Source organism: Trichechus manatus, unplaced genomic scaffold, assembly GCF_000243295.1.
Source record: "Trichechus manatus latirostris isolate Lorelei unplaced genomic scaffold, TriManLat1.0 scaffold00032, whole genome shotgun sequence".
In the NCBI taxonomy this organism is placed as follows: Eukaryota; Metazoa; Chordata; class Mammalia; order Sirenia; family Trichechidae; genus Trichechus; species Trichechus manatus.
The window spans coordinates 5537180-5562735 of record NW_004443968.1 but is presented as its reverse complement, the minus strand read 5'-3'; the positions used below and the strand labels follow the sequence as shown (position 1 = coordinate 5562735).

The window sequence follows — 25556 nt, the reverse complement described above, 5'->3', positions numbered from 1 at the left end:
TGTATCCTTTCACCATACTTATTCAATCTGTATGCCGAGCAAATAATCTGAGAAGCTGGACTATATGAAGAAGAACGGGGCATCAGGATTGGTGGAAGAGTCATTAACAACCTGTAATATGCAGATGATACAACCTTGCTTACTGAAAGTGAAGAGGACTTGAAGCACTTACTGATGAAGATCAAAGACGACAGCCTTCACCATGGATTACACATTAACATAAAGAAAACAAAAATCCTCACAACTGGACCAATAAGCAACATCATGATAAACAGAGAAAATATGGAAACGGTCAAGGATTTCATTTTACTTAGATCCACAATCAATGCCCATGGAAGCAGTAGCCAAATGAAAGGACATATTGCATGGGGCAATTTTGCTGCAAAAGACCTCTTTAAAGTGTTAAAGATGTCACCTTGAGGACTAAGGTGTGCCTGACCCAAGCCATAGTATTTTAGATCACCTCATATGCATGTGAAAGCTGGACAATGAATAAGGAAGATCAAAGAAGAATTGACACATTTGAATTATGGTGTTGGTGAAGAATATTTAATATGCAATGGACTGCCAGAAGAACTAACAACTCTGTCTTGGAAGAAGTACAGCCAGAATGCTCCTTAGAAGCAAGTATGGCAAGACTTCGTCTCCCGTACTTCAGACATGTTATCAGAAGGGACCAGTCCCTGGAGAAGGATATCATGCTTGGTAAAGTAGAGGATCAGCAAAAAAGAGGAAGACCCTCAACAAGATGACTGACACAGTGGCTGCAACAATGGACTCAGACATAGCAAAGATTGTGAAGATGGTGCAGGACTGGGCAATGTTTTGTTCTGTTGTATGTATGGGCGCTATGAATTGGAACCAACCAGATATCACCTAACAGCAACAACATACAGTTTTAAAGTGAAAACTTGTGATGGTTAAGTTAAGGTTATTTGTCAACTTGCCTACGCCATGATTCTCAGTGGTTTGGCAGATATCATGTAATGATCCTACATTTTATGATATGATGTAAGCAACCAAATAGTTGAAAGGGAAGTTTCCTGGGGGGTGTGGCCTGCATCCAATATATATGAATGTTCTGGCAAAGCTCGCTCTTGATCCTGCTTCCAAGTTGTTATTGTCTGACCTCTGGTTCTTAGGACGTGAGGCAGCAGCCTGCCGCCTGACTTGTAGGTTTTGGGATTCACCAGCTCCCACAACCCCGTGTGACAGCAGCCTGCCACCTGACCTGACAATTTGGGATTCTTCAGCCCCTGCAACCACATGAGTCAGAAGAAGCCTCCACCCCAGCACCTGACTCACGGATTTGGGACTTGCCAGCCTCCACAACTGGGTGAGCCATTTCCTTGAAATAAATCTCTATTTATATTTATATATACACTTCACTGGTTTTGCTCCTCTAGAGAAACCAGCCTAAGACAAACTCTAGATTTACAAACGTAGATATAAGCCTGTGTTTTACTCACTTTAAAAAAATATTTTACTTACTTTGAATCGATAATAAAAATTTTCAAAAACCAAAAGGAATATACAGGGAAAAGGGAAGAAGTCTCTTTTCACCTCATCTCTCATGGTTTTCTTTGATTGTTCTCTCCAGTAGCTACCACTACGGCCACTTTCAGTTTCTTGTACATCATTACTGGTATATTCTTCTACTCATTCATTCATATTCTCTCCCTCTCTTTCCCTTTCTCTGTGTGCATGTGTGTGTGTGTGCACACGCATGTGATTTCTTTTCTAAAGAAGTTAAAACCAGATGTAAGCCATCTGAAACTTGATTCAATTAACCGTATCATGAAATTAAAACCAGCAATGAAAATTACCAGACTGATTTGGGACATTTAATATTCAGAAGACATTACTTTAAAACAATTAATCAAACCACATAATAGTGGATTCAATCAAAGTTCATTTAAACAATATTCCAGTCTCAAAAATAAATATAAATAATTGATACACTTGTCATTTTTTCCAGCCAGTTATTAAATATTTAATTCTCTGAATGGAAATATAAAAGGACTCACATTTTTATGTGTAAGGGGATCTTTTTTAAAGAGTTTTACCTTTAAGAGTATTTAACTCTATTTTACATCATATTCATTCCAGTCTAGACTCACCGGCAAAATGGCAACTTGGGCATGAGTTTCCTTCATGTTTTCTTTCATTATCATTACTGTTTCTTGTAGCACATAATCTTCTTTTTCAGTAGCTTGATTATTGATTTGCAGTAGGAAATTGGGTTTAGCTATCAAGTGAATGACAATGTCCCCAAATAATCCTTTATCTCGAACAATTAGTAATTGAAGAAAAGTGACATTCTCTGTAAGATACGATGAACATGCTTCGAGTAAATAAGCTTTTGTATTTGCTGTCAGTGCTCTACAAAGCACTTACCCGTTGCCATCAAGTCAATTCGAACTCATAGTGACCCTATAGGACAGAGCAGAACAGCCCCATAAGGTTTCCAAGGAGTGGCTGGTAGATTTGAACTGCTGACTTTCGGTTGGCAGCCGAGCTCTTAACCATTTGCCACCAGGGCTCCTACAAAGCACTTAGGATGGAATATTCTACATTATTCCTTTGAGACAGTTAAGGAAAGAGAGGTAAGACAAAGACAATTTATACTCTCAAGGAATATATTGTTCCTGTCTCCCCTGTCCTCAAATTTGTGCTGAGAATCATCTTCAACTCCTAGCATCATATCCCAGTTCTAACCCTAACTTTCTGGCTCTCTAATGCACTTTTCTATGTTGCACATGTCATAGACATTAACAGAAATTTCAGGAAATATTAGGAAAGCACCTATATGCAGGTTCAGCCTTATTGCTGATTACAAATGCTCAGAAGAGCCTTAAAAATGACAATCATCATTTAATGATTAATCAATAGAATAAGAGAGCTTCTGTTCTTCTAGTAAGGCACCTACCACAAGTCTCAACGTATTTCACAGCATTTAGTTTTTATTTCACTTCATAGATTTTTTTTTTTTTATTTCACTTGCCACATAAGATGAAAAACCAAATGTGCCTATTAATCTCCCCCACTGGTCTGTGAGTTCCTGATGACCAAAGACTATGTCTTTGTTTCCAGAGCATAAAACTCAATTCCTGGTATGTACCAGGTGGTTTCAAAATGAATGAATTAATGAATGGATTATTTTACTGTAAATCCATTGCTTCTATTCCCATATAAATGGATATATAAAGGCAAAGCTGCATAACAATATGTCATTTTTCTCCATTATTTAAATAAAAAGTTCATGAAAGCAGGATGCCCATGGTATTAACCATAAATTTCAGAACCTTCACATAGTATTTTCCAGTATATACATACATAAGTCAAATGACCTTTATCTACAATAATCTATTTATCCTATAGTTTATACAAACAGTTATTTAGGTGAAGATTTCATCACTAAACTCAAAGGATGTAGGAACTAACCACCATATGCTTCACAGGAAAAAAAATATTCTAGTTACTGCTTTAGGTTAAATAATTAGCACCTTAAGTATCATGTGCATTTCACTGTGTGGCCCATGATTCCCTGTATTTATTGAAAATCTTCTCTAGACAGGAAATATGAGTGAGGAGAGAGAACAGCTTAAAAAAAAAAAAGAGGAAAAGAGAAATAGAATAACAGTCATGACTTACTAAAATATTAATATTTCAGTTATGATGGTTGTACCTTAAAAGAGTAAAAGTATTTCCTATAGCATTATAAAAGTATTTCCTATAGCATTAGTGCTAAGGGATTACATGGTTGCAAAATTTAATAAAGATAAGGAAAAGTGAAAAGAATGGGGTATGACCTATCAAACTGAGAAAGTTATATGAAAAGAGAAATTTACATTCTTTGTAAATATTAAAATTAAATTACCCAATAAAATTTCTTATTAGAACCTGAAAAATATTTAACAAGATTACCTTTTGGCTCTGCTACTTTAGCAAAGAGAGACTCGGCATGCCAGCCCACCAAGCCATAGGGTGAATCATTCGGTAGAGTAGTTATCACAGACTTGTTCCTTTTCTGATCAATAGTAGCACCTTTTGATAGGTCCTCAACCCCTTCTGTGGTAATACCGATGAGTGTTACAGTCACAACCCTGGATAACTCAGGTACATCATCAGCAAGAACAGTCAGGGTGATTGTAGACAGTGCCTGGCCTTCAGAAAATGAAATCTACAGTTTTAAAGAAAGAATATTTATTTTGTAATTATCACTTCACAGTAAGAATATCAAAAATGTTTGATTTTGTTTAATACTGACCACAACTTACATAACAAGATATTCAAGAAGCAAAATATGATTCTACAAATAAATAAAATGTTTTTATATAAAAAGTGAAAGGTTATTAGGAAAAATAAAAAGTGAACCATTTCTAAAATGTATGCTAATAGAACATGTAGCCAAATTGTCATATCCTACAGCCTACATTCCATTATAATATAGAGTACATAGTCTCTCTCTAGGAATCCAAGCCCCAGATACTGTATATAAAACAAACAAAAACACCAAACCTGTTGCCATCAAGTTGATCCTGAGTCATAGCAACCCTATGGGACAGAATTGAACTGCCCCATAGGGTTTCCAAGAAGTGGCTGGTGGATTCAAACTGCCAACTTTTTTGGTTAGTGGCCAAGCTCTTAACCACTGCACCACCAAGGCTCTACCATATATAAAAAGCTATAAAAATACAATAAGGTGGCCCACTAGTTTAAACATTTTTCTCTACATAAATTTTGTCAGAATTGCTATTTCCCTTAGTCAAATTTTCAATAGATGTAATATTTAACATCGAATCAACTAAAATATAGGGAGAGAAAGATAAGTAAGAGATACAAATCAAAGCCTCTCTTTCCTCCTGTGTAAAATCTTTTGATGTCTCTCCCGTATATAAAGAGTCAAATCCAAATTTTCTAAAAGACACCTGAAGCCTTTTCTGAAAGTGTTTCTTCTTGTTTCTTGAATGCCAATTCTCACTGTTCCCCAACTCATACCCTATTCTCCAGCAATATGGTTGCAAACTATTTACAATTACCCAATTGCACGCCTTTGCTTCTGTCTAACACTCATCCCTCCAACTAAAGAAAGCACTTGAAGATCTAAACTCAAGAGATTTATTAATAGAATCAGGGGTCAGTAAACTACAGCCAGTTGGTCAAATCCAACTGGCTGCCTATTTTTGCAGATAAGGTTGTACTGGAACACAGCCAAACTCATTCAATTACATATTGTCTGTGCTCAAGTATAAAAGTAGAGTTAAAAAGTTGTGACAGAGACTGTATGTCCTACAAAGTCTAAAATATTTACTATCTTGCCTTCTACAGAAAAATTTTACTGGCTCCTGAATAAAATAATTAATTCTTCCAAAACATAACCTACACTTATGATAATATGCATTTAAATTAGAAATAATTTTAATCATGTTTATATAAGAAATTTTAATTGGGAAAAATAGTATAATTCAGAACATACAGGACCTAAGAGATACTACTTATATTTTTGGCAGCTTGTATAATGTAAATATTCAGTGCAGTTATATTTGTTATAACATTAATACACAGAAGCTCCAATCACCTTTCAAATGATACAGGAAGCTAGAAATGACGAATCACAATATACACCTGTTTGAGGCAATTCCGTGAGAGTTCTTTGTTAAGAACTCCTTGGGGAAGCATTTGGCCAAGATTCAGGGATTAATCTGAAACCTAAGGCAAGCCAAGGAGGCAACCCATCTCCCAACCAGCTACTAAAGGCTCCCTGAACCTTCCTCTTTGCAAGTCATCTGCTTCTTTGGTTTATTTTGATTCCATTTCTGAGCCTGAATCCCAATTTTATACTATCCTCCTGTAGTGGATATTGTGCTCCTCTGCCTAGATCCCTTATTGGGCTGATGCCCTCATTCCCCTGCTGCTGGTAATAATAGTAATGGTGTTCCTCATTGGGTATTGCCCTCAGCTGCAATGAACTGTCTCACCCAAGGTTATGCCCCACTCAGAGGGTGGCCTAAGGTCAAGGATGACCAACATGGGAATGCAGAGGTTCAGCCCCATTCCTTCCCCTAACTGGAAATAACTCCAAAGTACCACCTCGGCTCCAGAGCTCCCCCACAGAATTGACCTTAGTTACAATCAATCACCTGGGGATCAGTCTCAGCCTCTGCACATTCCCATCTTCCTTATTGCCTTATAGGTATATCTCCTCAATAAACCTTCTGCCCGCAATTTTCCATCACAAAGTCTATTTATAGGAAATTCAACTTTTATCACTCCTTAACCCAATCTAGCTTTTCATAAATCTAGCTATCTACACAGACTTGATCACTATTTCTGCTTCCATTTACGTAAATCTTGATCACCATGTTTCCATCCTCAGTTTGATTGGTTTTATCTTCTCTGACCATATAACACAACTAAAATTTGGCCAGTTAATGTACTGAACCTCAAAAAGTTTAACTATTATTACAGATAATTTTGGTATTATAGAAAAAAGAATAACCACAACAACAAAACTAACCTTAAGTTATATCCTTCTCTACAGTGATTAGAGTCACAGTAGGAATCCAGTGTTGACATGATCAAACTCAAACACTTCATCCATAAGGCAGAGTTTGGTCCCACACATCAATAGTAACCACAATTTAAAAATGACTGTCCTATACTTGTGTAAATTACATACCACTCCCGAGGTAGGAAATACATCACTAATACTTCCATCAGTTTCCCATGCTACGGTTATACGACCATATGTTCCTTTTAAGCGCTCAACATTCAAGGTTACTAGGTTATCTTGCTCCATTTCTTCCACCTGCTTATATAATGAATTCTAAAAAATGCACAGAAAGCCACAAGGTTATTAGAAATTATCTAGGCATACTTTACTTAATATTACTAAGCATTCAAAATTTTCAAAATACTAAGCACACGATATACTGTTAAGTGAAAAACAATAGTTAAAAAACAGTAATGTGGAATGACCATGATTTTGTTTTTTAAAATGTGCAGGTTTGAATATGCAAAAGACTAAGTTAAAAGAAATGCAAATGTTAATATTTATAAGATTATTTTTATTTTTGTCTTTATATTTTCTATATTCTTCAAATTTTCTTCAAGATGAAAGGACAGTTTCCTTGGGCGCTAGGAGAACTAGGTTCTTCCTCTGTGTGACCTCTGGCAGTCCTTCTGGGTCTTTGTTTCTGATTTGGAAAACAAGAGTTTGGCCTACGTGGTCGCCAAGGTCGCATCCATAGGTAAGGGTCTCATGAGACTCAGAGATCCCTTTCTGATCATTTGCAAATGTTTTGTATCCTTAAATTCATATCCTCTAAAATGTTTCTAACTATCTGGTTTCCATTGATAGTGTTTTATCCTTAGCTCATGGTCTTTAAGACTGTTATTCTTATCAGAAATATTCCTTTCGCTTCTGCTAGAATTTCTCACTTTCTTCTTGTTCTCACCTATGCTTTCTACCCTGTTTCTCTCATTTCAAACTGATTTCTACTCTGTGTGACTATAACAATCCTCACCTAATACTTGTAACATCCTTTTTGCCAGTCATTTAATGTACTTTCTCATAAAATCAATACTTCAAAGAAACCCTGCTTATGACATCTGTGGTTTCTTCATAGGCAATAGGGCAGGCATATGGAGTATAAAGATCATTTTTTTAAATCTTCCCATTAACATTTTTCTTGTCTTTTTACTATGGTAATCTGAAGAGAGACTACTCCATTCATTTCTTAAAGTTTATGAAAAGCTTCTACTTAGAATGCTAATTTGAGTAGAGATTCTATTATATAGTGATATTTTATACAGCATTTTAACATATTGTTACAGATGTTACATAGTAATAAAATCTTGCTCAAGGTAATTATACATTCCTGCAGAAAATGACTTGATTTTAAAATATGCAAATAATTTATTAACAAATGAAAATGCTTTGTAAAAGAGAAGGCTCTATCTGGCTCCATACCCTCCATTAATGGCAGTTAAAAAAATAAAGATTTAAAGCAGTCACAAAATAATGCAAGAAACTCTAAATCTCATCTTGGAACTAAGTATTCAGGCACAAGAGGATCATATTGAGAAATTCTGCTCAACTTACTGAAGGAAACCAGAATACTATCTATTGCCAAGGATTAAACCATAGTGACTTATGTTTTTGGAGCAATTTTGGAATAAGCTTAAGCTTCATTAAGACAAATCTACCATATTTAAATAGGTGTGGAATAGATTGTGCTCTCCATGTGCAGCACAGCTTCCAGGCAAAAAGATGAAACTAAGTGGCAAAGCAAGTAGATTCTTCCCACAGGAAGTCCAGCTCTGACCTACATTCATGTATGAGACCCTAAGCAGGCCATGTGAGTGTTGTTTCCTGTATAATGACAGGTTCATACTAAGCATGAACTGTGTGCTAAGCACTTTCTGGGCACAAGAATAAAGCCATGAACAGAGGAGTATCCCAGCTTTTTTTTTTACTATTATTATTATTTTTAATTCTGGTAGAAATAAACAAAACTGACAATAGACAAATTAGGGAATAGTAAGGGCCACAACAAAAAAAATAAGGCAGTATAAGAAGATATAGAATGATGGTGAGGAGTTGCAATCTTAAATCAGGGAAGGCCTTTCTGGTAAGGCAACGCATGAGCTGAGACAAACAGTGTGGAAACAATTCATATTAATAGCTGGCGAGGACAGGGGTCCTCTTCTTCTTTTCCTTCTTTGTAACCCTCCCCCAGCTCATATGTCTTAGAGTTGCACCCTCCTTTATGGTAGCCACGGGCCACATGTGGCAGTTGAGGACTTGAAATGTGGCTAGTCTTAAGTATAAAATGCACACAGAGTTAAAAAAAAAAAACAAAGAATGTAAAATATCTCATCAATAATTTTTATACTAATATGTTGAAATTATAATATTTTAGATATATTAGGTTAAATAAAATACTATGTGAAACTTAATTTACCCTGTTTCTTTCTGCCTTTTTTAATGTCACTGCTAGAAAATTTAAAATTGCACATGTGCCTGCATTTCATTTCTGTTGTGCAGTGCTGCCTTAAGATGCAGCTGACCTGCCCTTAACCCCAGGGATGGGCCAGACTGGGTAAAAGTCTCGAGACCGTTGCAAGCAATTGGTTCAGGACATTATTGTTTCCGAAACTCATCTTCTCCCCCAAACTTGCTCCTTCTACTGCCAACTCCATCCTTCAGATTGCTCTATCACTTATTGCTGAATTACTTCAATAGTCTTCTAACTGATCTGTTTCCATCTGTGCCAATTTATCAACTATCTTCAATACTGTGGCCAGAATGGTCCTTTTAAAATGTAAGTCAGATCATCTTGTTCTTCTACCCCACAGAAACCAAAACCAAACCCGTTGCTAATGAGTCAATTCCAACTAATAGCAACCCTGTAGGACAGAGCAGAACTGCTCCATAGGGTTTCCAAGAAGTGGCTGGTAGATTCAAACTGTCGACCTTTTGGTTAGCAGCCAAGCTCTTTCTTAACCACTGCGCCAACAAGGGCTCCACTTTCCACCTCAACCCCCTACCCCCGGAAAAGCTCCCCATTTTCCTCAGAGGCCAAATTCAATACTATGTATGGCCTTAGGGGCCCAAGATGATCCACTAGCCTTTCACCTCTTGGACCTTGTCTCGTCCTGTAACACTGACTTCAGCCACAGTTCGCCTAATTGCTGCTTCAGACAAGCCAGCCCTCACTACAGTGCCTTTGTCCTTACTATGGTTTCCTCTGCCTTGATTATGCTTCTCCCAGATATGCACAGAACTCACTCCCTCCTCTCCTCCAGCCCTTTGCCCTTATGTCACTTACTCAGTGTGACCCTCCTGATCATCGTATCGCAGATTTTCACACACAGCAACCTCTAACCCCTCCTTCACATCCTCCATCTGACTTACGTGCCTAATGTTTCTCCCTAGCACTTATCACCACCACATATAGTACATATGCTTCTCATTTCTTTGTTTACTACCTGTCTCTTGCACCCCTCTACAACTTAAAGGTCCATGAAAGTAGAGACTTTAACTGCTTTATTTCTGCCGTATCTCCAGCACCTGAAATAGTATCTATCAGGCACATAGGAGGTGCCTGTTAAATATCTGCTGCAAGAAGAATGAACGAATGAATGGACATGTGACCCCGTTGTGGCCAATCAGACATGTAAATAAATTTTCTGGAGGCTTTTGGGAAGTATCTTCCTTACTTTAAGAGACAGCCACATAAAGCACTTCCTTCTCAGCAACCGGACATGAACAAACGACAAATGAACTTTCAAACAAGCAAATGAGGGTTCAGCTTTGTATTGGCAAAGTGGAGAGGTAGAAAAAACCTGGACCATGGTGACATGGCTGAGTATACCACCCACCCTGAAGCCCACCTTCTCTGTGGACATCTTCTTGGTGTTTAAGCCAGCTTGAGTCAGGTATTCTCTACTTGCAGAATATTTCAGAGAAAGATGCGTGATAGTTACAGTTATAACTCTAGCTAAGAAATCAGGATATACCTTGCAAAACGGGAATACATGATGCATCAGAATGAGTGTCTTTTTGCGCATTTGTAAATGAATATGAAGTTTGGGCATGGAAGCTGTAGAGCTGGGAAGATTTACATGGTTCTATTTATTTAAGAAAAAGTATCTGGAGGTGTACAATGCACCTATAGTTATAAACATCTCTCTCTTTGAATACATGGTGTCTTTGGCTGGGTTCTCTAAAGAAGCAAAACCACACAACCTTAAACATCACACATGGAAATAACAAAGGAATAACAGGAAAGTAATATATATGTATGTGATGTTTGTGATGCGATGTAGTACACTAGTGCATTTGGAATCTGCTTCATCATTGTCCTCTGGTAACAGGGCTAAGAGCAGAGCTAAACTCCTAGGCCCAGACCAATTCAAATCGAAGCCTATAAAAAAGGAATCAGAGCAATAAAAGATTACGGCAAGTTAACTCAGAGGGGTAGGTGTATAAGACTGTAAACATGATGATGTCAGAAGAGTTCACTTTAGAATGCAATGTAGGGGTGCAGCCAGAGAAAGGGAACAGAGAAAGGCTTAAGATACTCAAAGTTTGACTCAGTGAGTGCTAATAACAACTACTATATAAAAACAATGAATAAATCATTTTGACTTCTAAGTAAAAAATCTTCAGTATTATTACCTGAGCAAATGCAACAATTCCATAGGCATCATCATTAGACACAATAGTTATTTTTACATAACCATTAATACCAATCTCCGCTCCTCCTTTGGGATTTTTAAGTTGAACTCTGAAGGATTCTTCTTCCTCTGGAACTACATCATCAAGGATATTTACCACTATTATAGCTTCTCTGTCTCCAGGTTCAAATATCAGTTCACCTGAACTAATATAAGAAGTATATATAGAGTAAGTCAACTACAACAAATTTAAGAAATAAACATAGTAGATTACTCATAAAACTCTCATTACATTTATTAACATTAAAGTATTCCATAAATAATTATAGTTAAAAATGCTAATATAATACTGAACAAGTTGGTAGAATAGACATTAGAAATATAGATAATTACCAAATTTCTGGCTCATCAATATCTCTTATATTTTGTACATTTTTCAGTCACTAATTAAAGATTTAGAAATTAAGCGGCATAAAGCTTAAGGACATTTGGTATAAAATGTGGAACCTACCTAGGAATAAAGTCAGACTGCCTGGAGATGTAGGCCAGCTCATATATGTGTGAGTAGGTAGCTCCTGCTAGCGCAATTAAATTCTTGCTTGAATTAAGGGACTTCACTGTAACAGAAGCTGCATCATGAGCAGAAGGTCCTCCCAGAACAAAAGAGAACTGATTCAGCTCTGAATTCCAGCAGTAAAGAGCAGACACATCTTGGCCAATAAGAAGTATGTGGACTGCAGGAAGGAAAGAAAGGTAAGTAGGCTGAAATGTAAGTAGTAACCTCACACTTCCCTTACATTCAACCCAAAGCAAAACTCTTATAACTCTCAGGGTTCCATTTCGATTTCTGAAATAACTCAACATAATTCAATTTCTGAAATAACTGAAAGTAAACAATAACTTTTAAATGCTATGGAATAATCAAGCCAGCCTGACAATGGACACAAAATCCATTTAAAAAAAAAGAAATTGCTAACTGGTAAAACCCTAAATAGATTTTGGACTCTTTTGTATTTGTCTTAATATTTACTTATGGATAGCATGGTAGGATATTTTTTAAAGTGAAAAAATGCTCAAAATCCCACACCAAATATTTAATTTTTGTATTTTCCCTTCCAGTCATCATCCATATGAATTCATAATTGACATAATTATAAACAATATAAATAAAAACTTTTTTCTTAATGCTATATCATACACATTTTTATATTGCTACATGGCATTTACAAATTTAATTCATAGAAAATAATCTATAGGGTTGATCTACACAGTATATTTAATAATTTCCCCATATTGGATGCTTATAGTTGTTTTTCATTTAATTTTTCAATATTAAGGCTAACAATAAAGACAGAATTCTTCATTTTAACTATTTCCAATTGATAAATTCTTAAGGGTGGTTAATTAGGTCAAAGGATATGAACAATATTATGACTCAAAGTTTATTCTGCCAGTGCTTTTTGAAATGTCATTAGGAATCCACGCTCTTAGTAGTTCAAAACAATGACACATGTTTGTATCTACAGAAATACAATCTAGGGGAAAGTGGTTTACTACATTGTATATACCACTTAAAACTGTGGAGAAAATAAGAAACTGTAGAGAAACACGCAACAAATGCTGATTAGGTGTCAAAATAGCAGAACTGGAAATGACGAGTGTCTTTTAAAATGTTAGCCCATAACATCCAATATCCTTACATTTACATAGCAATAACTATTGATTATTTTTACTTACAGCAATTAAAGTACTATTGCAGTTTAGTAAAAGTTGCATGTAAAGGTACAGATTACCAAGAAAAGTGTCACTAATAAGTTTTCATTTTAAAATGGCTGTCGTGGATTGAATTTTGTCCCCCAAAAATATCAGTCAACTTGGCTGGGTCATGATTCCCAGTATTGTATGATTGTGTACCATTTTGTAATTTGATGTGATTTCCTTATGTGTCGTAAACTCTACCGCCATGATGCAATAAGATGGATTAGCGGCAGTTATACTGATGAGTTCTACAAGATTAGACAGTGTCTTAAGCCAATCTCTTTTGAGATATAAAAGACAGAAGCGAGCAGAGATACATGGGAACCTCATACCATCAAGAAAACAGTGCCAGGAGCAAAGCACACTCTTTGGACCTGAGGTTCCTGTGCAGAGAAGCTCCCAGACCAAAGGAAGACTGATGATACAGACCTTCCTCCAGAGCGGATAGAGAAAGTGTTCCCCTGGAGCTGACAACCTGAATTTGGACTTGTAGCCTACTGGACTGTGAGAGAACAAACTCCCCTTTGCTAAAGCCATCCACTTGTGGTATTTCTGTTACAGCACCACTAGATGACTAAGACAATGGCCATATATTTTTTATAAAGCTTCGTAAAACTGGAGACAGTCAATAAAAGGCAAGCTCCCCAGAGAGAATTCAACATCGCCCAAAGTTAAAGATTCTACCATCTCAGTCAAGATCATAAACAAAAGTGTTCTTAACATAACTGATTAGGTGGTCTGAACAGGTGTCTTAACCCTGGTAGATACAGCCTATATACTTCATCTCCAAACTGATTAGTAAAGTAGGAGGCAAATAGATAATTAGACATTCTCAGTAGGAAATGGGGGGGGGGCTCAAATTTGCATTTATGTATGCAGGAAGAGTTTGCTCAGAAAACAGACATTTGTATTGTTCAAGATCATGAAATTAGGCCAGGGAATTTATAAAGAAAAAATCTCTACCTTGGAGAATAGCATTTTAACTAGTATTGATTATAGAATTATCTCCCATTTAGCAAAACTATAAAAAAAAAAAAAAACTAAAGCAACACAACTAGATGAGATTATTTAAGGAGTGAGTATAGATTTGCAGAAGTCCTAGGACTAAGTGCTAAAGCACACATTCCCAACATTTAGAGACCTAGGAATACAAGAAGTAACCAGCAAGTGACAGAGTAATCAGTGAAGGCTGTACAGAAGCAGTGTCCTCAGGAGAGAACTAGAGTTCAGAGATGAAGGGAAGACTCTGAGGAAAGGGTCAGACACAGTGTATATGTTCCATAGGGCGCTATGGAAGGGTTTAGGAGGTTGTGGGAGATGAGAGTTGGGCATCAGACTAGATGCTATATAGACGATGAGAGTATTTTTATCCCCAGGGGTCTTGGGCTTCTTGTGGTAACTAAAGAGGGAGGAAGAGAGTGATTAAGTGGCCTTAATCCAGATGCTTTTCAAAGGAGACACTTTAGGTGAAGCTGAGAGCATTGGATAGAAGAGGAAGGGAGAGGCGAATGTCTTTCCAGCAGCATACAAAGCTTTGAGGATTAAATGAAGATTAAATGAGCTTTGAGCATTAAAAAGGCTAGAACACAGCCTTGAACATAGTAAATATTCAGCAAGTGTTAGTTATATTCATATTTTCTGGCTCTTTTGCCCATATATGCTCCTCTACCTGCCCTTTAAAAAGTGGAATTCATCAAGGCTTGGTTCAAGGGCCCCTTCTCTCACATTACATAGCCTCTTTCTAGACAATTTCATCTCTGCCTGCAGTAAAGTGTCACTCTGCAGTTATGAACACCCAATTTATACCTACAGTTTAGGGTTCTCCTCCAAGTTCTAACTGGTATCTCCTACTGAATACCTGCACATGGATGACTTAAAGGCATCTGAAATTTAACATATCCCAGTCACACTCACAAGCCTCTGCCCCCACAAGCCTGGTCTCTCTTAGTGATCATCATAATAGTTATAGGACCACCGAACATCCATAACTATAAGTTGCAAATATTAGAACTTATCCTTGATACCCTCTCTCTCACTCACATCTAATCTAAATCAACTCCTGTCAACTTTACTTGTAATATATTTTCTGAATGCATCTATCTCTCTACTTCTGATTTTCCATTTGCATCACTCATCACATTCCAAGCTCCATTATCCAATATCTCTAGTCTGAAGTAGTCTCCTAACTTGTCTTTAGGGATCTTCCATCAAAAGTCTCTAAGCTTTTCTCCCTATAGTGACCTAATTCCTTGTTTAAAACACACACACACACACACACACACACACACACACACACACACACACACACTCCCCCACTACTTTCACCCCACTACTTTTTGGATAAAGACCAAATTTGTTGCCATTGAGTCGATTCTGATTCATAGTGACCCTACATGACAGAGTAGAGCTGCCCCACAGGGTTTCCAAGGCTGTATTCTTTATGGAAACAGATTGGCAGGTTTTTTCTCCCACTAATGGTTGGCGAGTTTGAACTGCCGACCTTTCAGTTAAGAGTCAAGCTCTTACCATTTGTGTCACCAGGGCTCTTTCATGTAAAGACCATCATCCTTTAAATATCTATCAGGACTGTCTACTGATTATATCTTCAGGTACAATCCGTACCACTCTTCCCTTACTGCCTGTGTCTGGGCCACATCGACCTCTTTCGGGTCCTTCCCTAAAAGCATATGCTCACTCTCATCATCTGACCCTTTGCACATGGTGTTTATCTTTGCCTGGAGGATGCTTTATGCTCAACTCTTTGCCTCATTAACTTCTACTAAATCTATAGGTCACGATTTAAATGATTCTTCCTCAGGGAAGCTTTCTGTGCACTCCTTAGACTGCGTCAAGTCCTTCTGATTTTGTGTTACAAGTGTACTTTATTTCTTCACAGCAGATGCATGTTTGTAACTAAAAATTTATTTGTATGATTTTATATTTAATGCCACTCTTCCTTATCCATGTAAACTTATTCAGGGCAGGGACTATACCTGATTTTGCTTATCCTTGTTCCCCAGTGTCTGCTACCGTGCTTGGCACATAATTGACACTAGAAAATATCTACTAAATAATAAATGAGAGAAAGGAGAAAGGCAAGGTAAGTGTATACATCCCTGAGTCTTTTTCATATTCATTCCTCCTCCTCCATTTAAAAAAATCACTCACCACCCAAAAATCTGTCAAGTCATTACCAGAATAAATATGTGATCCTCATAACCATGGCTTCAATCTAATACTTTTAATAAAATATTTGACATGTTCAAAATAAGAAAGTCCTTGAATATTATTTAATGTATAATTTCAGCTTTCAGTGGATCTATAATAAGCCATTCTAAATAATTACCTATAATCTTTTCATACTTCTACAACCTCAAGTCACAGAAACAAAAGAAATAAAGAGACCTCACAATGGGCCCTTTAATAAGCCTTAGGCAGAATTTTTCAAATTCTTTTAGAAAATGTGCCTATTATATGTTTTAAAAAATCTTTAGAGAGAATTCTATAACTTCAATTAATGGCCCATTCAGCCAATATTCATCATCCTTAAAAACATTCATTAGGCAACTATTTTGAATAATAATAAGTGACTCAAGGTTAGTCCACTTGAAAACTTGAAATACGAGAGAAGCAAAAATGATAAAGGCACAATATTAAAGGACAAATAGGCAAAAATTAAATAAATACATGATGAAAGATACATAATTTATTCATTAAGTCATTGTTGAGTGAATGATAAGACAGTCACTGAAGTTGTAAATTGTAAGATAATGGCACAAATTTATGACCCATGAGAGTGTTAACAATGTAAAGAAAAAGGAGAAGAGGAGCACAATGGAGACATGCACAAGACTCTAATGGCAGCATGAACCTAGTGTGGAGGCCAGAAAACTTAACAGTCTCAATGGGAAGTGGCCAGGGTATGGGATAATGTGGTATGGACATAAGGTTGAGGTGCAAGGAGTAGGAAATAGAAAACAGAAACATGAATAACAGTACAATAAAAAACCCTAAAAATGAAGTAAAAATAACATGTGATTTCTGGTCAGCAGTTGAAAGGACTTAACGGTGAAAGTATCCAAACATTACTATGCCTGGTAGAGAAAGTAGTAGTCATGCACCTAAAAGGAAAACTTCAAGAATATATCCCTCGGAGGCAGAGCCAACATGGCACTATCAACAAAAACACCATGCCATCCCTCTACAGCAAAGACCTGAAAAACTAAGTTAAAACAGATACAAACATCAATCCTGGAACCCTAAGGGTCAAATGAAAGGATAACTCGATTAACCACTGAATGGAATAAGAAACTGACAGAACAGAGAAAAAGGAAAGCTACAGAGTGGAGGTCCTCTACCAGCTAACATGGCACAGATTCTCCATCTTGGACTACAGCCACCAAGGAACGCAGACAGGGAGTATGGGAAGGCAACTTCACGGACCTCCCAACCGGAGACAGAGCACCCTGTAAGCAGGGATACAAGCTTTCCCACCACTCACCCTTCTTCTCTCTATGTGGCTTCCACTGCTTTCCAGTGGGCCATGGTTCCTCAGCCAGAGAGAAACCAGGTCACTGCTGCCTGGGTCTGCCCAGCCCCCAACAGCCCTTTCACCCAGCGCCGTATTTTTTGCAATTTTTTTGTTAATTTTTTTTTTGGCTTTTTTTGTTTCTTCTCTCTCCCTTCCTTCCTTTCCTTTCTCCCACCCAGCTAGTCCTGTGTGCCATCCTCACCCCTTCTTGATGGGCTGTGCCACACTGCTGGGCTAGAGAGCCACTGGATGACTTTCCAGCTTCTGTGCCACACACACCAACTGGGTCCTTCAGTGCCATTTTTTTTGTTTGTTTGTTTCTTCTCTCTCTCTCCCTTCCTTCCTTTCCTTTCTCCCACCCACCTAGACCTGTGTGCTGCCCCAATCCTTTCTTGCTTGGCTGAGTTGCACTGCACAGCTAGAGAGCTACTAGCACACGGACTCCCCGGTCTGTGACACCCCCACCAGTCTGCTCCTTCAGGGCCATATTTTTTGTTTGCTTTTGTTTCTTCTCTCTTATCCCTTCCTTCCTTTCAACCACCCACCTAGCCCCATTGCTGTCCCCACCCCTTCTCAGCAGCTGAGCTGTACTATTTGGCTAGAAAGCCACTGGCACATGCCTCCCCAGGTCTGTGCCACCCCAGGTCTGTGCCACCCCCACCAGCCGGCTCCCTCAGCACTGTATTTTTCTTTGCTTGTTTCTTCTCTTTTTTCCTTCCCTTCCTGTCTCCTGCCCACCTAGCCGCATGAGCTATCACAGCTCCTTCTCAAAGGGCCATGCTGCACTGCTTGGCTAAAGAGCCACTAGCACATGGCCTCCCTGGGTCTATGTGACCCCCACCAGCTGCCTGCCTCAGCACCATATTTTTTTAGTTTGTTTGCTTTGTTCTTCTTCTTTGTTTCTTCTCTCTCTCTCCTTCCTTCCTTTCCTTTCTCCCACCCACCCAGCCTTGTCAGTTGCCTCCTTCCCTTCTTGACAGGTTGAGATGCACCTCTCGGCTAGAGAGCTACCAGCACACAGCCTCCCTAGGTCTGCCCTGCCCCACATGCTGAATCCTACCACACCGCCATTTTATTTACTTTTTTTTCCATCTTTTTTTTTGCTTTTTTGTTTCTGTTTCTCTCTCTTCTTTCTCTCCCCCATTTAGCTCGACACATCACATCCTCTCCCTTCCCTCCTGTCCATCTCCACTGCATGCTAAGCATCATGCTCCAAGCAGAACTGACACGGACCCCTGGACCCCTAGACCGCACCCTGCACTGCCCCCCAGCCCAGCCCATCAACCCCAGTTTGTGCCACAAAATGACCTATTCTCACCTACGCTGGACCTGCCCTGTTGCACCATAGCTGAGTGACCGGCCCTGCTCACCTGGACAAGGTGGTGATAAATATAGTGCCCACAGATATGCAGGCAACAAAACACTCCCAGCCCGCATGCCCAGGCATAACGAAATAAAAAATTAGGACAAAACAAAGAAATCTACAATCAATAAACAAACAAAATAATTCCTGAATGTACTGGAAACAGCAGACAATATCAAAACATATTAAAAAACAGGCCAGGACGGCTCCAGGAAGTGACTAGAATAAAACACTAGATGCCCTTCCAATAGAAGAAAAGGCACTGGAACTACCTGATAGGAAATTCAAAAGGCTATTATTCAGGGCTGTCCAAGACATTAGCAAACAGATGAAGGAAAATGCAGACAAAAATAAGGAAAAAATTGACAAAATCATGAAAAGGCAGACAAAATCAGGGAAAACACAAAGCAATGGAAGAATTCAGGAAAATGATACAGGAACAAAATGTGAAAATAAGTAAACAACTAGAAACCATACAAAAACACAATTAGAACTCCAAAAGATAAACAACAAGACTTCAGAAATGGACAGTGCAATAGAAGGCTTTAGGAGCAAATTTGAAACAATGGAAGACAGGATCAGTGAAACTGAAGACAAATCATTGGATACTACTTTAAGGAAAAATCAGACAAAAGAATGAGGAAAACCTGAGAATGATGTGGGATACAATCAAAAGCAAAAATCTGCACATGATCAAAGTTCTAGAACAGGGAGAGAAAATGGAAAACACAGACAGGATCATTGAAGATCTGCTGACAGAAAACTTCCCTAATATCATGAAAGATGAAAAACTGACCATCCAAGAAGCTCAATGAACCCCATATAGGATAGACCCCAAAAGAATGTCACCAAGACATATCATACTCACACTTGCCAAAACCAAAGACAAAGAAAGAATCCTGAGAGCAGCTCGAGAAAAATGAAAAGTCACATACAAAGGGGAAACAAGAAGATTAAACTCTGATTACTCGACATAAACTGTGCAGGCCAAGAAGGGAATGGGAAGACATATATAAAATCTCAAAAGACAAAAACTGCCAACCAAGAATAACATAACCTGCAATACTCTCACACAAATATGATGGGGAAATTAGCACATTTCCATATAAACAGAAATTAAGGCAATATGTAAAAGCCAAATCAAACTTACAAGAATTATTAAAGGAAGTCCTTCAATTAGAGAACCAACAACATCAGACAACAACCTGAATCTAGGGCACAAGACAGCATCAGTCAGATACCAACCTAGGTAATGAACTCTCAAGGACAAAACAAAACTAAAAGATTGACAATAGAGAACCAGAGAGGTCAATCTGTAAAGGACAACAACGTCAGAACAATAAAAGAGGGAACAAACAGTGTAAGTATAGAACTTCCAAATGGAGAGGAAGTCAAGATAATATAAGCAATAAAAGACTCATTTGAACTTAGGAAGATATGGGTAAATTTCAAGGACACCACAAGGAAAGTTAACTAAACTAGGCACCAAAATAAAGAAGAAAAACATAAAGTATCAGTAAACACAAAATTTACAGAAATAAATCAAAAAAATCCACAAACAAAAGGAATTCAGCACAGGAGACTAAGAGGAACAAAGAAAACGTCAGCACCACAACAAAAAAACCACTACAAAATGACAGCAATACACTCACACTTATCAATAATCACACTGAATGTAAATGGCTTAAATGCAGTCATAAAGAGACAGAGGGTGACAGAATGGATAAAAAAACAGGACCGTCAATATGTTGTCTACAACAGATACACCTTAGAAACAAAGACATAAATATACTAAAAAAGAAAGGATGGAAACAACAACAACAACAACAAGCAAACAGCAACCAAAAAAGAGCAGGAGTGGCAATATTAGTCTCAGATAAAACAGATGTTAATACAAAATTCACCATAAAAGACAAAGAAGGACATTCTATAATGATTAAAGGGACAACTTACCATGATGACATAACCATAATAAATAACTACACACCCAATGATAAGGCTCCAAAATACATAAAACAAACTCTAACTGTGCTGCAATTGACAGTTCCACAATAACAGTAGAAGTCTTCAACACACCACTCTCAGTAAAGGACAGAACATCTAGAAAGAAACTCAACAAAGATACCAAGGATCCAAAGGCCACAATCAACCAATTTGACTTTACAGACATATATAGAACACTCCACCCAACAGCAACAAAGTAAACATTCTTTTCCAATGCACATGAAACATTCTCCAGAATAGACCACATCTTAGGCCACAAAGCAACCCTCAACAAAATCCAAAACACTGAGATAATACAAAGCATCTTCTCTGATCACAGCACCATCAAAGTAGAAATTAATAACAGGAAGAGCAAGGAAAAAAATCAAATACATGGAAACTGAATAACACCTTGATTAAAAAACACTGAGTAATAGAAGAAATAAAAGATGGAATAAAAATTCCTAGAATCAAACAAGAATGAAAACATATCACATAAAACCTTTGGGACATAGCAAAGGCAACGCTCAGAGGTCAATTCATAGCAATAGGCACAAACATCAAAAAAAGAAAAGGGACAAAATCAAAACGTTAGCCCTACAACTTGAACAAATAGAAACAGAACAGCAAAAGAAGCCCACAGGAACAAAAAAGAAAGGAAATAATTAAGACCAGAGTGGAAATAAATGAAATAGAGAATAAAAAAACAATGGAAAGAATCAACAAAATCGAAAGTTGGTTCTTTAAAGGATCAACAAAGTCAACAAGTCACTGGCCAAATTGACAAAGAAAAACAGGATAGGAAGCAAACAATCCAAATAAGAAATGAAATGGGGGACATCACAACAGACTGAATAGAAACAAAAAGGATCATAACAGAGTACAATAAAAAACCATACTCCAAGAAATTTGAAAACCTAGAGGAAATGGACAAATTTCTAGAAACACACTAGCTAACTAAACTAATACAAACTGAGGCTGAAAATCTAAAAAGATCCATAACAAGAGAAGAAATTGAAAAAGTAATTTAAAAAACTCCCAACAAAAACAAGCCCTGGCCCAGATGGCTTCACTGGAGAATTCTACCAAACATTCATAGAAGAGCTCATACCAGTACCAATCACACTATTTCAGAACATAGAAAAGGAAAGGATACTTCCAAATTCATTCTATGAAGCCAGTACAACCCTGATGCCAAAACCGGGCAAAGATACCATAAAAAAGAAAATTACAGACCTATCTCTCATGAATTAGATGTAAAAATTCTCAACAATGTTCTAGCCAAGAGAATTCAGTATCATAAAAATATATATATATACTTCAACCAAGTAGGATTCATACCAGGTATGCAAGGATGGTTCAACATTAGAAAATCAATCAATGTAATCCACCACATAAATAAAACAAAAGAATCACAAAATCATCTCAATCAATGCAGAAAAGGTATTTGACAAAGCCCAACACCCATTCCTGACAAAAACTCTCAATAAAGTAGGTATAGAAGGGAAATTCTTCAACATAATAGAGGGAAACTATACTAAACAAATAGCCAACATCATTCTCAACAGAGAGAGACTTAAAACATTCTCCTTAAGAACAGGAACAAGACAAGGATGCCCTTTATCGCCACTCCTATAACACTGTGCTGGAAGTCCTAGCTAGAGCAATAAGGCAAGAAAAATAAATAAAGTGCATCCAAATTGGTAAGGAAGAAGTGAAACTATCCTAATCTGAACATGATATGATACTATATATAGAAAATCCAAGACTCTACAAGAAAACTGATGAAGCTAATCGAAAGATTCAGCAGAGTAGCAGGATACAAGATTAACACACAAAAATCAGTTAGATTCCTATACACCAATAAAGAGAACTACGAAAAGGAAATCAGAAAAGCAACCCCATTTATAGTAGCCCCTATTAAAAAAAAATACTTAGGAATAAATCTAACCAGGGATGTAAAAGACTTATACAAAGAAAACTACAAAACACTACTGCAAGAAACCAAAAGAGACCCACATAAATGGAAAAGCATACCATGCTCATGGATAGGTAGACTCAACATTGTGAAAAATGTCAATTCTACCCAAAGCAATCTACAAATATAATGCAATCCCGATCCAAATACCAACAGCATTCTTTAACAAATTGGCAAAACTAATCAGTAGCTTCATATGGAAAGGAAACTGACCCCAGATAAGTAAAGCTAAAGGCCTTCTTCAATTTTTGTCTGAGAAGTTGCAAGTTACTGTATCCAGCATATTCTCTACACAGCTAAGAGGAGTTTTAAAAGTGCCTTTAACCATTGCTTGTCTTTGAAATGTATTCAAGAATTCCTCTACCTCAGCAGTGTTCAGAGGGTGGTCTAGGGACCCCTGGGAATCCTTCAGATCCTTTCAGGTCTGTGAGTTCAAAACTATTGTTATAATAATACCAAGATATTGTATGCCTATTTCACTCTCATTCTTTCATGAGCGTATGGTGGAGTTTTCCTGAGTCTATATGAGATGCAGACACGAGACTCCAGATACTGTCTATTAAATCAGAAATTAGAGATTTGCAAAAAAAAAAAAAAAAAAAATGCCACTTTCTCACAAATTTTTTTAACTCTAGTTATTTTCATAAAACATGTTTTTTATGTTCACACATAATGAGTTTACTGTTAAGTTAAAATGAATTAATAAAAAAACCTTGCATCTTTCTCAGTTTTAAGTTTTAATAAATACCAATAGTTATAATCTATATAAACAAAAGCTATTTAAGATCCTCACATGTTTAAGAGGGAGAAAGATTCCTGACACTAAAATGTTTGAAAACCCGTGTACTATCTGAAGCACAGTTCAAACCCTTGGACCTGATGTTCCAAAGCCTCTTCTACAGATTCCTGTGTGTGTCTACAACTTTAGCACCACTACATTCCTGAGCAAATCCTCCCTCCTCTTCACTCTACCTTACTAATTGTGCCCTCAATGCCATAAACATATCTTTGCTCATACCTTTCCCCCTGCCAAAAATGTTTCCTGCCTCTATCTATCAAAATCCTACCAATCCAACCTAGTCATAGCTCAGTTCTCCTCTTAAACTCCAACCACTCCCATTTAAAATTATCTCTTAACCCTCTGAGTTCTACCACTCACAGGGCAAATTGTATTGGTACTCTACCTTGAATTATTATCTTCAATTTACTGATTTTTTTTTTCTTTTCTAACTGGACATTAAGTCTTTCGGGGCAAGGAATTCATTAGAACTTTAAAAAAATGACATATATAACATCTAATTAATAAATATTTTCTGTTTCATTCATAATATAAATAATCAAGGCAATAAAACCAGGGACAGAATTACTGTGTCTCAATTTAAAATTGTGACTTTGGTTCATCTAGACTCATCTGCTGAGCCTTTCAGGCTTGGCTTCCAACTTGATCTCATCACCACTAACTGTGCCCTCCCTGCACTGTTCACATCTGTCAGGGAGGTGGCCTGACAAGCTCACCACACCAACTGGCCTTTGCTTGTTTTCCTTATTATCATTTGCCCACCCAAGTGATTCCTTGCCAACTCTGAAATAATCCTACAGCCTCCAGACAGCATTAATCCTTTTGTCCTTGCTAACAGAATTTGTTTCTGAAATCATAGCAATTAAAAATCTTGCATATGTTTCTGATGTGTGAAGAAAAAATACAGAGAACCAAGAAAGAATTTCAGACTGTGGAAGAAAGTTGGGAGAAAGACTGAGGACAGCAAAATTCTCCATCATTTTCCAACTATTTTTCAAGCTGTTAAATGCAAATACTTGTTATCCCCTTATAAATAGTTTCATATTTTAAAAATATATATTTAATGTCACTCTTAATCTTTCTCCAGACAAAAGAAATATACTATCTTTCTCTATTCCTTACTAACACCTTCCCCCATATTTTAGTCATTTTGATTATTCTTAAGCACAATGTTCATTTTAAAAACATATATCCTTTTGAAAGTCAAAGATTTCTTGAAGGATTATTGTACAAATCTTAATTTTATATTCCTATTAAAATATCAGTGCCCAGCAATCTGATACTGCATCTAATTCAATCAGATTAAAATCATTCTCGCTTTCTACACTGTTCTGAGGATTGGTTAGTAGTTTAAAAGCCCTTACCTATTCCTGAGGCTGGTGTAAAGGAGTGGATTCGGTGAACAGTGGTAAAATCCAGAGATTGAAAATATCTGAAGGAGGACTGTCCTGTCTCCCAGATGAAAATATCAATTGAATTCTTAGCTCCTACAATAATGGGATAAAAATCAAATCTGAAGGCAAAAGTTACAGGAAAAAAACAACAAAATTACACAGTAAAACTAGAATGAAAATATTCACTTTAATTTTTAAAAATTTAGGAAGTTTATCAGAATTCATTTAGTTAAAACAATTACAACTTAGTGGGAAACACTTCAAAAGTCTTTTAGCATTTACTACATGCAGTGTTATCCATGAACCACATTCAGATGTTAAAGAAAGAAGAGCAACAAAATGTTTTATTGTTTTTTAGGAATGCTGAAATTTTATCTCTGAAAGTTCCACTAAGAAGAAGAAAGCATATTCATAATCAGAATATTTTGAAAAAAATAATTTTATCAAAAGCTCCTAAACATTATTTATTACTACTATAAATTATCCATGGCACTCTAAGTAAAAAATATTAAAAAGTTACCTGTTTGCACTTTGGGTATAGTATCTTCAAATATCTTTCCACT

At 37.1% G+C, this 25556-nt stretch overlaps 1 protein-coding gene across 1 annotated transcript in view; it reads right to left on the bottom strand.

Moving 5' to 3' along the window:
• Positions 1-25556, bottom strand: part of ADGRV1 (adhesion G protein-coupled receptor V1) — a 687583-nt gene that overhangs the window by 438779 nt on the left and 223248 nt on the right. The window contains exons 52-57 of the mRNA XM_023730073.1: positions 24964-25086; positions 11699-11921; positions 11189-11393; positions 6683-6829; positions 3928-4183; positions 2121-2323 (exon numbers count right to left, since the gene is read on the bottom strand). Of these exons, the coding sequence (XP_023585841.1) occupies positions 2121-2323; positions 3928-4183; positions 6683-6829; positions 11189-11393; positions 11699-11921; positions 24964-25086 (1157 nt within the window). The remainder of the gene's footprint in view (positions 1-2120; positions 2324-3927; positions 4184-6682; positions 6830-11188; positions 11394-11698; positions 11922-24963; positions 25087-25556) is intronic.